Source organism: Ammodytes marinus (assembly GCF_949987685.1).
Source record: "Ammodytes marinus genome assembly, chromosome: 20".
Taxonomy (NCBI): Eukaryota; Metazoa; Chordata; class Actinopteri; order Uranoscopiformes; family Ammodytidae; genus Ammodytes; species Ammodytes marinus.
In genome coordinates, this window is record NC_137224.1 from 15,251,369 (window position 1) to 15,266,174 (window position 14,806).

General features: G+C 42.3%; 1 protein-coding gene across 1 annotated transcript; it reads right to left on the reverse strand.

The window, feature by feature from the left end:
- Window positions 1-935: 935 nt before the first annotated feature.
- Window positions 936-14,190, reverse strand: foxk2a (forkhead box K2a). The gene is made up of 9 exons (XM_080049369.1): window positions 13,707-14,190; window positions 12,223-12,417; window positions 11,586-11,727; window positions 11,034-11,180; window positions 8,372-8,565; window positions 7,563-7,762; window positions 6,752-6,976; window positions 5,870-6,067; window positions 936-3,069 (listed from the first exon to the last, which is right to left on the reverse strand). Exons 1-9 carry the CDS (start codon window positions 14,000-14,002, stop codon window positions 2,858-2,860), a joined length of 1,809 nt encoding a protein of 602 aa, XP_079905495.1. The 5' UTR covers window positions 14,003-14,190; the 3' UTR covers window positions 936-2,857.
- Window positions 14,191-14,806: the final 616 nt, after the last annotated feature.

A 14,806-nucleotide genomic window follows, 5' to 3' on the forward strand; every position in this document is an offset into this window, starting at 1 on the left:
CTGTGGACACCGAGTATTTCCTCTGCATTGTATTTTCTATTGAATAATTTGGTGTTATTCTCTGTTGTACTCAAAAGGCCACATGAAGATTTTAGAGTATGCAATTTGGAACGCAGCCCTTGTGTTTCAACACCACTATGAAGGACATTTGAAACCAGTATTAACACTTCCCCTCAGACGGTACACACTCTGTATGATCTACAGATGCTCTGATTTGAAATGCGAACCAGTAATGATGATCCATGACATGTTCCAGACAGTCAGTTACAGTGCAGTCACAGTGGGCTGTGGCCTCAAGTTACCTTCCATAGAAAGGATTCCTATGAAGTGAGAGTGTGTTGGATTGTTACATTACTATGTGAGAAGATTCTTTGAGGAATAGACCTTTATCCGTAGCAGGACATTTGAACTTATAGCAGGAAAGGCATATGAGGTTAAACACATTAACTGCATTTAAAAAAAAAACTATTTTGTACTACTGCAGCAATCCATCAAAAGCCCCTACTTTTCACTCTAATAATTTGTCGTCACATTGCTGGTTGTTCTCACTCGATGTCTGTGAAGAGGGACATTTGACATCATGTACTGGAAAAAAACAAAAAAAAAAATCTACTTTTCTAAATAGCATGGAAGTATGCATATTTGAACTCAGGGAATTTACTCAGACTCAAAGGCTTACCTCGTGTAGATGCGCAGACAGTGTGGTTGTTATTGCTCAGAATTGCTCATGGGGTCGTCAGAAGTTAGTTACACATTATAGCTAACAGCACTTTATAGATCAGCTGTTTCCGTGTCCGAAACCGAAAGAAATGACTCTTCACACAAGACAGGTTGGGAGTTTGCATTTTAGCCCCCCCACTAGAGAAGGCTTTTACTCAAAAGAAGTACAAACTAGGAGGTGATGTGTTTTAAATAAATTTATTAAAAAAAAAGAAGCATTTTACCCACTGAAGCAGAACAAACACTTATCACTTGTTTTTCCTCGTGTAACATAGAATACAATCTGAATAGACTGGGTTTAGTAGCCTGAACAGAATCAAATTAATCAAGCGAAAAGAGACTGCCAACTTCCAACACAAAAAGGTAACATACACAGTCCATGATGATGGGGGGGAGGGGAAAAAAATAAAACGGCAAAGGAAAAAATACAAAAAGGGAAAAACTACAAAGAGGATTAAGTGCATCTCTGGTCAGAATCATATAGAGTAGATTCAGTCTTAAGTTTTTCTTCAGTTCCATATTCAGAGATATTCTGCTCAAGTTACACTGTCTCTAGATCCGTTAACATGCAAGCTCCATGAAGCATTATGGTCAAATACGCATGGGAATATACTCTTCTTTTATCTCAGGATATTTGTAAAATATGAAAAAATCTGTAGATGTACAGCGATAAAGAATTTTCATTTTGCATGAATGAGCAGGAGAAAAGAAAAAAAAACAGCCACGCCATAGATAGTGTTTTCTTTAAAAATGAAATAAAAATAGGGGGTTGAGAGGGGGGGAGACTACATTCATTTCACTGAACAAAGAGTCCACATACAAAAACAAGTAAATAAAAGGATTCCCAAAAAGTTCATGTTGTGATGTTTTAGAATTGTTCTCAAAGAGCCCACGTATAGCTTTTTAGTTTTACTTAATTATTACTAGATAGTATCTGTGCCTTGGGGAAGAAAAAAAAGAAAAGAAAAAAAAAAGTGGAGAAAAACACTCAAAGTTTCATAGATACACTTGTACAACGGAATACTGCATATCTACTCACGACTTAGGTTAGGTAGGTCGACACAGAGGCTAGCTGCCGAAGATGGGAATGTCCACACGTACGTAACACGCTTTTTTTTCCCTTAGCGGAACACACTACTTGGTGGTGGGGGATTATTTCAATAGGTTGCTTTTTTTTTTCTCTCTTTTCTTTTCTTTCCATCGGACACAGTTTAGCGCTCGTCTGTAATGCTACTGAGGCTCCTTCCCGTCTTTGGGCAGTTTCAGGACTCCGATAAGTCTTTATTTTTTTCTTCTTTTTTTCAATATATATATATATCTGGGAATCTGGATTTTATTCATCTCCATTTATTATCTGAGTCTGTTATTTCTTCCTGTGTGCTTCTTCTCACCATCTGGGTCTCACTTCAGGGGGTAGAGGGGGATTCACAGTCAGCAGCAACTCTTTGATTCCTTTTTTTTTTTTTTCTTCTTTTTTTCAATTTTGGTCTTTAAGTTTTTGCATCGTATTCTTCGTGGTCTTAAATATATGTAAAAGGATTGTTAGGGGAGAGGGGGTTTAGGAGGAGGGTTTTGAACATTCTGTAGTCCTGCAGGTGTTTCCGCGTCTCTTCTTCTCTTTTTGGCACCTTGGAGTAGATGATAGGCCTCATTTCCACTGAGCAGCACAGTTCAGTTCGGCATGGCCTGGTTGGGCAAGGCACGGTAACCCTAGGTCTGGCTTGGGTTTCCACTGCCTACAGTACCTTGGTAGGTGGGGTTTATGCCAGTCGGCGGCAGTCAGAATATATACGGTGTAGCGTGCTTATTAATTCAATGAACAAAGATCTGCGCTCCGACATTTTTCTCTTAACACAAGACTATTGCAGAGGTGACTACTACACAATAAACGGAAGTTGAACCGTCAGACAGAAATTATTTTGTCGTCCAATCCAGCAGTGTGTAGCTCCACCCTTTTGGGACGGCTTGGTACCCTGACCAAAAGGGTGACAAAAATAGGTGTGACTAGGTAAGCGACCCAAACCGTACTGCTCAGTGGAAACGAGGCTTTAGATAAGCGTGTAGGATGGATGGGGGGGGGGGGGGGGGTGAGGCTCAATGCGTTTGGGGTCAGGACTCAGACCGGATGGGAAGGCTACTAGTCACCGTTGTGTTTACTGAGCCCTCCCTCTCCGGCTCTGTCCGTGGTACCGTTGTTGTTGTTGGCGATGCCGTTGTTGTTTGTTTGACTCTCCTCTTTGAGCCTCTTGGACTGCGGCTGGTCCTGCAGCTCTCCGTTCTGCCTTTTGGTGGGGAGGGAGGCCGAGGCCGAGGCGTGGGCTGCCAGCAGGTGGAGAGGGTTGGCTACGGCTGGATGGAGGGAGGGAGAAGAGATAAGACTTATTGAAGAGGAAAAAAGGAGTATAGAAGTACTTCCTCTACCACTGTCTTGAATTGAAAGCTTGAATTGAATTGTAAGTGCTGCTGTATGGAGTCTGAAGATGACAAACACATCCTCCCAACTTTTAATAGAAGAATACAGAATGGGGCTAAAGGTGAGCCGATTGGTCAATTATATTATCCACTTTAAGAAACTTCATCGGTAACTTTGATACGCCCGATTGTTAATCGTTAACATCAACTTGCAGGAAAAAGTGAAATGCATTCTCTGGTTCCAGGGTCTCAAACATGACTCAGTTCTTTTTGTCATACGATCGTAAAATTAATCAATAACTTTAAAAAAGGAGGAGTCAGCGATTCTGGAGGACGCTTTTTGTCAAAATCAGTGAATATAGGAAATTGAAAAAAAATCCCAAAGTTGCCTGTAAAAGGGCATATTTAAACTCCGTATTTAGTGCATCATGAAAAACAAAATAATTTGGTATACAATATATGAATTATAAGCATCTACACCACTTATGTGCTATTCCAGTTTCAACTTTGGCCCTGTATCTCATTAAATCTGTTCCTGGAGCTTATAGCTACGCGTTTGACCTCCGTTTTATGCTTTTATGTCATTATATCTAACTTCACTATCCTCTCTTTAACTCCTTTTATACTGTAAACGAGTTAAACACTATTCTTTTTATAAGATCACAGACCTACTCATATGGGTCAATCCCTTTGCAAAGTTACAAGTTAAAAAACATTATGCTTAAGCCTTCCAGTTACTGCCACCTGTATGTTCAGTACAAAGATCGCAGGATACAGTCGCTCAACAAGCTGTAGGTCCACATAGTTAGACACCATTCATACACTGCAGCTTAAGTGCAAGAGGAGAAATCCTGAGATTAAAAACAAGGTTTCATGGTGGTGTTGTAATATTAAAGACGAATGCCGCAATTTCTTGATTGGTGAGTTCCAGTATTATTTGTAACATACATGCACACAAGGACACACATGGGATCACCTGCACATGATCCAATGCTGGGGCTTTTACACACTATTGCTCTAATCTAGAATTGGTGGTGGTGACGTGAAAAGAAGCAAAGTTAAGTGGTGACAGATGCATGGGAAGATGATAAAGCAATCATGTGTGAAATGTATTGCTGCCCTGGAGGTAGCCTAAATGAATAGCATTAATGCTATAGCCTATTTACAGCAGCAGCAGGTGTGTTGTAATACATTGGATTAATTTACACTTGACAGTTCCCCAAGCATTAGCAGAGGCATTGGTCATCGCTTGACAGTTAATAATAAAAATAATTGATAGAATTTATATGGTACTTTTTTGGAGGTCATTCAAAGACACTTTACATCATAGATAATCATACATGTTGAAAAATAAAACAAAATACAGAAAAAAATAAAATAAGGTTTGAATTGGAGTCAGGTGTCATTATGCTTCCTTAAAGAGGTGAGTTTTGAGTTGACTTTTGAATAAGTTTATTGAGTGTGAGATGCTGATGTTTGGGGGGAGGGAGTTCCAGAGGGTTGGGTGCAGTTACATAAAATGCTTAATGTCTGAATTTAGACATATTTGTAAAATGCATAATGTCTGAATTTAGACATATTTGTTACACTTATTTTTTTTAGACAATGCGTATTGCAATAAAGAAAAAGTTCCTGTACATATTTTCAACAGTAAAAGGTATATATATTTGTAAGGGTTCAAAAAAGAAAATGTTCTCAATATATATTTTGGGGATTTTTTTAATTTTTAATTTTTTAATCTGACGATTTAAATCGTAAATCGTAATTTTTCTCTGAAAATAATCGGCATCGGCACTCCAAAATCAATATAGGTCGGGCCCTATTAAATATTAAAACAAAATAAGCTTCATGGGGGATAAAATAAACTGTGACACACAAGTGTATTTTTTATTTATTTTTTAAACCCTTTGTAAACTTGACTTCTGTTCGTTTACCAGAGGACTCAGCAGGGCATCTTTAAGTGCTCTGGAAAAGACAGGTGGATGCCGGGAGAAGGAGACGGCCTCAGGATAGATTTAGAATATGGCCTCCTTTTAGGGCGCACTCACACTAGGGCCGCTGTTCCGTGCCCGAGCTCATTTGCATACTAAAGTCTAGAACGTTTGGCTAGTGTGACCACGCCATCCGTATTACAGCACGGAACACCCCCTTGGCCACGGCACACTTGGGAGAGGTGTGCCAGAGAGAACGGCATAGATGCTAATGAGATGACACGCGCACACGCACGGATACGCAACCTGAGCTGGATGACGTAGTTCATGGGCGACCCATCTTCCCCACAATAATTGTTAACAATGGCAGCAAGAGGTTCACGAGTGGGTTCCTGTGTGATCGCGAAGTGGAGAGTTTGCTAGAAATTTGGGCCGGCGACAGTATTCAGTCGCAGCCATGGTCGCAGCTGGATAAGACCCACAAAAATTTGGACGTGTTTGGGGCGACTACTGTTGTTCTCCATTGTTGTTCTACTAATTCCGGCAGCGAGTACGCTTGGTGATGACGTATGTATCGTATTACGACGTGATGACGTATGTATGATGGAGCAATCGTGCCCGGGCCACGGCCTTTGGGAGCAGTGTGACCACGGGCCAGCGGGGGAGTGGGGAAGGGGAATCTTCCTGCAGCACGGAACAGGCAAACTCGCCTAGTGTGAGTGCGCCATTAATGTGCAACTGTCTGGGAAGTCTGCTCGCGCAAATCTGTGGGTGTGTGTCAGTGTGCTTGGGTGTGCGTGTCTCACCTGTGCTGGCGGCCGTGGTGATGGGGAGCAGGTGGGTGCCGTTCTGTGTGATGGCCTTTATAGGCAGCTGGTGCTGGCCCAGCGGGGGCTGCTGCAGGATGGTGACTGTGGTCAGCGGAGCAGCCTGAGAGGTCTGGATGAAGCGACCCACTCCGCCTATAGATGAGGCTGTGACGGAGGGCACCGACTCCACTTTGACTGCACACAGGGAGGGAAGGGAATATCAGACTCCGTTCCCATGGGCAGACACCATTAGAATACTTTGACTGCACAGTGGCGCTAGCTCTAATATTATGCTCATTTTCATATTGTAATTTGGATTTCTACTAGAAACTGCTATTCATGGTGTAGTGCACAAACATTTTTTTTATTTCTCCCAGTGCCATTCCTGAATCTCCTCTTTTCAGCCACTGTCTGAAATGTTTAGTGCCCGTCTCTTTAAGCCCCGCCTTCCAAAAAGCCCAGTCTGCTCTGATTGGCCTTCAATCTAATTGCTGATTTGAATCTAACTGGAAAAATCTGACTGGGGTTTTCAACACAGGTTTTTAGAAAGATGGAGAAAAAGAGAGGGTTGTTTTTTCTCATACTTTAGGAGCCTCTTTTGACATGGGTTTGTTTGCACTTTTTCACGTTTTTTTCACATTATTATGGGTCCCAGGTGAAGTCCTGTCACACCTGGGACCCATAATTAAGTTGCAAAAACATGAAAAAGTGCTTTTGCATAATAGGCAGGGCAATGCAAGTTTATTTATATAGCACAATTCAGACACAAGGCCACTCAAAGTGCTTTACAGGGGCAAGATTAGAATACATAAAACACATTATAAAAGGTGAGCATTAACCTTGCATATTTAACTGACAGCAGCATGAAGGGGCTCTCACCTTTGATCTCTCGGTGCTCTCCGTTTCCGTTCTCATGGGGTCCTGAGCTCACCGTGGCGACGGGCTGTGCGGCGACAGTTGCCATGGTGACGGCCGGTATCTGGTGGACCACGTGCACCGTCTGCATGACGGGGCTGGAGCTGACCGGCGTCCCCATGGTGAAGGTGACCGGCTTCATGGTGGTCTGCACTGCCATCAACACTGGCTGGTTGTTGAGGGGGGAGCCTATCAATGGGCCAGGGTTAGAGCTTAATGACTGGAAATGTAAACGTTCACGCCCCCTGAGGTCGGAATTCCTAATTTGAAACTGGGAGAAACCTCGCCAAACCCGAGTACACCATTCAACATGGCTGCCCAGCACATGAACAGCAGCGAACACTTTGATAGTAGAACATTTTAGCTCTTCTGTATTATTTGTGTCACATTAAATCACCTGCTCATTTCCTATCTTTAGATATGTTGCTACCATATTTGTATGGACAAAATACAACATAGAACGTTGTTATCAACTAATACTGCCAACAATGGCTAACCCAAGATAATGCAAAAGACAAATGTTCATAAGGTGATTGCTAAAAGCAAACATTCAAGCTTTCTTTTAATTTCCCACTACTGCTACAGACATCTCAGATGTCAGACTTACAGTTCCGACCACCGACATCCAATGTAAAAGGAACGCAACAAAATGTACTGTACAGTACGCACGCACTACTGTCAAAATGCACATAAACACTGGATATCATCACATAAAACAGTCAACAATTGAGGAAACATTGATTAGAAAAGTCACCTAAAGACTTTTGCGTTTTACCAGAGTTCTGTGCAAAGCGGGCCTCTCGTATGACAGCGAGTTTGGGCTGGACTGTAGTGGTTTGGGTGGGGGCTGGCGGTGGGGTTGGCTCTGGCTCCATGGGGACTGGGGAGCCCTCCCTGGACAGGCTGTCTGGGGTCTGGACCCCACTGGAGTGGGCAGACAGTGCCCCTGTGTGGCTGGGAGAAGCTGGAGCGCTCCTGGGAGAGAGGAGAAGAATCGGGGTCGATTATTGACATTTGCTAAAGCTCTATAGGCTCAGAGAACGTACGACCACTGAAAGGTCATGTCCACACATAAACAGGTGTTTTCTTAACTGTATCTTTTTTCTGTGCGGTTCGGCCTTTTTGTCAACACCAAACAGCACAACCGGACAGTAAAACCAGAGTGTTTTGAATACTAAAAGTCTGTATTAAATATTAAAACTAAATAAGCTTCACCGGGGATAAAATAAACTGTGACACACAAGTGAATTTTTTATTTATTTTTTTAAACCCTTTGTAAACTTGACTTCTGTTTGTTTACCAGAGGATCGCTGCATTTGTTAGGAGGTTTTGAGAAACTATTACTTATTAATTTCATCATAAAATTGCACCTTGATCTTACCATGCGTATACAGTATGTCCGTCTCATCGCTGGTTTTGTTCACTCGGAGGCTTCGACTACACAGTAAACACACTAAAACTTACGACCGGATGGAGTAGAAGCATCTAAGCATGCTGCATCTGATCTCATCCTACATCTTTTTCTGCCTAACTAAATAGCAGGGAAAGTAAGGGGGATTGTACCGCAGCCGAGATGTTGTTTACCTGGAGGAGAGGGGTCCCATAGGGGTCCTGAAGCAGGGCACTCCCCTGGGCCGGCGCTTCCTGAAAGCTTGCTCCATCAGCTTGCCCTCAGAGGACGGGTCAATCCTCCAGAAGGAGCCTTTCCCCGGCTCCTCCTGAGAGCGCGCCACTTTGATGAAGTATCGGTTCAGGGACAGGTTGTGGCGGATCGAGTTCTAAAGAGACAGACAGACAGAAGGAAGGTGAAGTGAGCGATATATTTATGTTAATATACAGTGCTGCTTAAAAGGTATGTGAACCCCTTGATCCGTTTTCATTTTTATCAATACCACATTTTTCTTTTCCAGAAATCAATGGTTAAAACAAATAAAGCAAATGATTTGCCAACTTTTGTATGTGCAAAAATTAGTAAACCCTGAGATGCATTGCTTAAATCGAGCAGGTAAACACAATCAGGTGGGCCAAATTGAGTGAAGAACTGGACCAATGGAATGAGAGATCCTTAGGGAAGATATTGGGCGGCACTAGATAAAACCAGGTCAGTTTACGCTCACCAACCCATACAGGCCAGACATGCCAAGAGGAAAGAACATTTCAGAGGATCTCAGGAAGAGAGTTGTGATGTTGCACATTTGTCTGGGGACAGCTATAAATAAAAAAAAATAAAGTTTGAGCTCCATCGGTCCTCCATCGATTTGAGGCAAATCATCTATAACTGTAGAGCTTTAAGAGTGAATTAACATCTGCCTTAAGTGGAAGAAGAAAATATTCACAAGCGGCAAAAGAAATGTGATTTTTCAGGTAAAAGCCAATCCAAACATTACATCTAGAGATTTGCAGACCATTTGCCACCACCATTCTTCACTTGGGAGAAGGTTATTTTGGTGGTAGGCAGAGTTGCGTTTTCGCCCAAACATGGCGGTTTTTGTTATGAGCAAACAGTCAAATTTTGGACTAATCTGTCCACAGAATAGACTTCCAGAAGACTTCAGGTATTTCCAGGTGCTCTCTGGCAAAGTTTTGACAAGCAGTTGTGTTCTTTTTTGAGAGCAGAGGCTTCTTCAGCAACCCTCCCATGAAAGCCATGTTGACTGAGTTTTCTTCTTATTGTGGAACCATGCACATCTGTCCCAGATGCTGCAAGAGAGGTCTGCAAATCTCCAGATGTAATGTTTGGGTTGGCTTTTAACTGAAAAATCACTATTCTTGTGGATATTTTTGAAAGAAGTCCACATCTAGGCAGATATTCAGTCACTCTTAAAGCTCTCCATTTGTAGATGATTTGCCTCACTGTGGACCGATGGAGCTAAAACTTTTTTTAAATGTATTTATAGCTGTCCCCAGAAAAATGTGCAACATCACAGCTCTTTTCTCTGAGATTTCCTCTTTGCATGTCTGACCTGTATGGGTTCACTTTGGTGAGCCTAAACTGACGAGGTTTTATCTCTGTTTTATCTAGTGCTGCCCAATTTCTTCCCTAAAGATCTCTCATTACATTGGTCCATTTCATTGCTGAATTTGGCCGACCTGATTGTGTTTACCTGCTCAATTTAAGCAATGAAGCTTAGGGTTCACAAACTTTTGCACATACAAAAGTTGGTAAATTATTTGTTTTATCCGTTTTAACAATTGATTTCCGGAAAAGAAAAATGTGGAATTGATAAACACACACCTGTTATTTAATATAAGAAATGCTGGTATTGATACAAATGAATTCATAATGGTTAAACTAAATACAATTCCAAAATGCTCAAGGGGTTCACATACTTTCAAGCAGCACTGTACGTGTTAAATCGCTCTACATTCACACAGTGATCACTTATACAGTATACATAACACAGGTCTCTCAGTCACCCCCTCAGCATGTAATCGGCAAATAAACATTTCTGGAATCCCAAAACCTGATATCCAATCAGAAGAGAGAGAACGCTACAAATGGGTACGTCTCTGCCAGTGCACGCGCAGAGAGCGACAGAGGGGTGAATGTTTATGCGCCTACAATGGCGGAGCAAGTAAAAATCCTTCCGAATGTCTGTTTGGATGGTTTTTATCATGTTTTATCGCACTTACGGATCTGAGATGATGCTCGATAACTCGCTGCTTGAAGACCGCAGTGCATTAATGTGGTGACATAGGGACGAGGGAGGGGACTGCTAACTGCAGTCACTGACAGGAAGTTAGCTAAAAGTACCATTTCGCTCACAGCACCCTTAAGAAGTTCTTATTAAATCATCTAATAATTTTTGGGGTATTTTTTTATGCTTTTATTAGGCAGTTCTGAGGACTGAGCCTCTATTGGGGGGCGCCCTCACCACTAATCCACAAGCTCCCCCCACGTAATCTCAGAATTTAAACTGAATAATTATTATAATATCTGCAAAGTTGGACATCAATCAGACAGCAACTTTAGAATGTCACTGCCAATTACACAGAAATGTTTTAACAAAATTACTTTTTTTTTTGTTTAGTGAGATGTTTAAGATTCTTTAACTGCCATCTACATTTTTGTTACACTTCCTCATTGTATTGCATTAAGCGACCATAGAAATTTGAACACCAGTTTTAGTGGAAGATGAGGTTTTATGGACCCATTCGTGAGACAAATTCAAATTCACCCATTGCTATTCAAAACACAGACATACTGCAAGTGTAAACACTGGTGGCAAATAGTGAAGGCTCTGACCTGCCAGCCTTTATCAGCTGTTCTGTAGTAGGGGTAGTTCTTGGTGATGTGAGTGTATATTCCATTGAGCGTAAGCTGTTTGTCCGGGGCCATGGTGATAGCTTGGACTATTAGCTGTGCGTATGAATACGGAGGTTTGGAGTCATCCTGTAGGGAAAATAAAAGAATGTTTAATGTTTGTGCTACTGGGAGGAAGAGTGGCTTAGTTAGTGACATAGAAGGCAAGCTTGAGTAGTGTTTGTTCACAAGCAGGTACCTGGCATGAACACAAACACACAAAGACATAGCAAAGTACAGACAGGTTCTATACTTCAAAGTCTATGTTGTTGTGAGCGTTGTGCAATGTTTAGACTTCAATGAGTAACCCAGGGATTTTCATAGAGTTTTTTCTGACAGAACTAGATATGCACTGATATTCTCTCCAGTCTGCCTCTTTCATCAGGCACGGTCTTGTTTCCAATATCTTCTTCTTGCATTCATTTTAAAATAGAGGCAGACACGCCAAAACGTATTTGTGCATATTTTCATTGCACAACTCTGCCACGCTCTCACCTTTGGGCTGTCTTCTCCTGAGGCTTCTTTGTCGTTTTCTGATTGGGAGTTGTCTCCTATTAGGTCTGAGGCCAGGACACGGCCAGTCCTGTAGCTAGAGTATCCTGCCCCCCGCGGACTTGAAGGACAGGAGTTTGCCGCACTAGAAAAATGAATTAGGAAAAAAATTATATATATATAATAATCTGTAATTCTGAATTCATTTCCAGAGCACTGAAAATATAACCATTTAAAAAGGTGGAGTCAACGATTCAAGAGTGGGCTTGCTGTCAAATTCACTTTGTCAAAAGCAGAGGATATCTCCTCGCAATCCGGAACCGACCCGTAAAAAATATCGGGTGTTCATATACAGGCTAAGCTCTGTAAATGGATATGTATACAAAGGGTATGTAAACAAAAGGGGCCCATCCTAGCTAGCAACATGCCAGTTCTCAGAGCCTAGGCTGTGTATCAAAAGTGGATTTTTTTTTAGTGCACACACTGTACGGGCAGGTAGCGGATCGTAAGGAGATAAGTATAACTGATTTTGACAAAAAAAGGATTTTGCCAACCAGCGTTCTCCAGAACCGCTGACACCACCTTTAAACTACATGTGCTGTTTAAAGCATCACACACACAGTTCCCTCCTCCCCCTCACCTGAGGGTGCCAGTGGGTGAAGGCAGAGGGCTCATGAGGTGGGCAATGTTGTCCGGAATGTTGATGGTCAGTGGGGAGATTTGGGGCTGGACGGGCTTGACCGGTGATTCCGGCACGTTCCTTGGCTCCTTCTTGTCAATGGACAGGGCTGTGAACGTGATCTTTATACTGGTGCTGGGGAACCGTAGGCAGCACCTGAGAACAAAAAAAGACACGCACAAACAAATGCGTTACTTTTCAAATTAAAACAGGTGCTTCCATTCTTCTACATTAGATTGCATGTTTTTTCTGCATTCAAATACCAATGAATTAAGTGGGAAACCCTATGCTTTGCTACAATACCATTGTGCAGACAGACAGACTGTCTGCCTGGCAACCAGCAAATTCCATAGAGGTCTAACTGAAGCCAAGTGAGATTCACGGTTTAAATATGGAAGTCCACCATGAGCATTATGTAACGCATCATGTCAAACGTGTCCAAATATACCCTATTATTATTAATAGGGTATATTTGGACCAGTTGCTGAGACCTTGAAACAAATTACTTCAACGACGTGTTGTTGACAATATTGACACAGCCTCCCCTAAAAATATATGAATATTAAAGGTAAAATGGAAGTAAGGATACTACAATAATAATAATTTCATGGTAGTTACCGCCTTCCCCTTCCCCGAACTGGAACCAGGAAAGAATGACAACAAGATGAAGAGCGTAAACACACCAAAGGGGAACTTGAGGACAAGCTGGCATGGAGCCATATCACATTAAGTAAAGCTCCAACCTTAGCTTGGGAGGTTGCCATGTAACGCCGTGCCACACGTACACAATGTGTTGTATCGATAATATTACAGTAATTAATCTCTACTCTTTGTGAGGAAAACATGGGTCAGAAACATTACTTATGCGAACACAACACTGACTGAACCATTAGCCGGTGTTGCTAGTATACAACATACAATAAGTTATCTGCTTCTTCTGAGGGCAACTCAAACCAAATTCTATTAACAACAATGCGGCCATTTTAATGTTTTTTACTTCGCTGAGAACACGAATTAAGAGTTAATTGGTCTACAATTCATTGTAGAAGTAGCCTACACAGCACATAAAACAAATAACTTATTTTTTTACACGTTATGAACTATGGTGAATGGTTTTGACTATGGATAAATAGTAAACAGTGCCTGCCGTCTCATGACGTCTGCTTGGTGGAACATGTATGCCGAATACAAGCAGACACCAACACGATAAACATAAAGCTGAATGACCTTTTGTATTTGTTACCGAGAACCGGCATAATTAAAATAGCACATTTTGCAGCGAGGTTTGGTGTGACGTTATCGCCATGCACGTATCAAGACTGTGTTGCTTGACACAGCACGTGCTACAACACCGCGGGACAACAAAACAATAACAACGCACGAGCACTTAAATGCGAAGATCTTCTTGCTTTTTAGCTCGACTTAAAAGTCAATATCGTTCTTACATTCGTGGGAGCTGGAGAGGTGGAGCCCCTCTCCTCTGGAACACCCCATCAACAAACACCCCGTTTTTTCCCAGGCACCGCAGATAGAATTCGCCGGTACCGGTGCCATCTTCGCCCGCGGTGAAGATTTCGAGGTGCCGCCGGGAGATGAAGCTCGAGTGTCCCATGCTGACGTCCACCGAACCCTGCGATGAGTTCCGGCCGATGGTTACCGACCTTTTCTTCATCAGATACTCGAATTCTCGGCCCTCAAGCCGGGCTACAGCCGACCCCGACATCCCGCTTACCACCGCCATCTTCAAAGGGTATCCGGTGGGAGATTTAGAGATGTGTGTTAAGCGTAAACGTAGAAGCGGGGGGGTTGCAGGGAATTGAACAGGGGATATTTTATAGTTTTTTTTTGTTTGTGAAAAAGGGGGAGATCCAATTTTACACCGTGGAGAATTTGGCTAGGAACGTGCCAGACCGGGGACACAGCGGCTCCGACCCACCGCCGCGAAGAAGAGGAAAAAAGAGGAGCCTCGGCCAATCAAAAGCGGCCAAACGGGCGGAAGTACCGTGACAGACATGCTGTTCAACCAATGGGAAAGCGCTCTGTGGAGGCAGATGTGTGGTGTTTACCAATGACAACAATAATAAAAATAGCCCGTAGAAAATAGTGCTCGGTTGCACTGCAGTGCTGACACGCAGATGGATGGAGATATGTAAAAGACGGTGCAGTGATTTCAAGGAGGGGACTTTGATTTGCAGTCTATTATGTTAATAGGCCCACTCAGTCTACTTGTGAGGCCGTAAAATGTCCACAATGAACGAACCAATTGTCTTTCTTTAATAACTTATTCTTAAAGGGATGCTATTTTAATGAAGGATACCACTCTTTTGCCTCATTTGAAATCTTTACATTTACAAGTCAAGTTATAATAAACTCCAAGCTAAATAATTTTTGGTAGGTAACGTTTTCAATTATTTAAAACTGTAGGCTAACTGATTATTGTTGCCACTTCTGTGCTGAAAAAACAAGCTGCGGACACAAATGAGACTTTATGTTTTTAGTAGTGTTGAATATTATGCAATATATGGCAGGGACGGTTGCCTGTGCA

Coding starts and splice junctions, on each gene's coding strand:
- foxk2a (XM_080049369.1), bottom strand. CDS start 14,002: ATGGCGGTGGTAAGCGGGATGTCGGGGTCGGCTGTAGCCCGGCTTGAG. Junction 7,763..8,371: donor ATGGGACCCCTCTCCTCCAG/GTAAACAACATC, acceptor CCTCTCTCCCAG/GAGCGCTCCAGCTTCTCCCA. Junction 3,070..5,869: donor CACCACGGCCGCCAGCACAG/GTGAGACACGCA, acceptor CCCTCCATCCAG/CCGTAGCCAACCCTCTCCAC.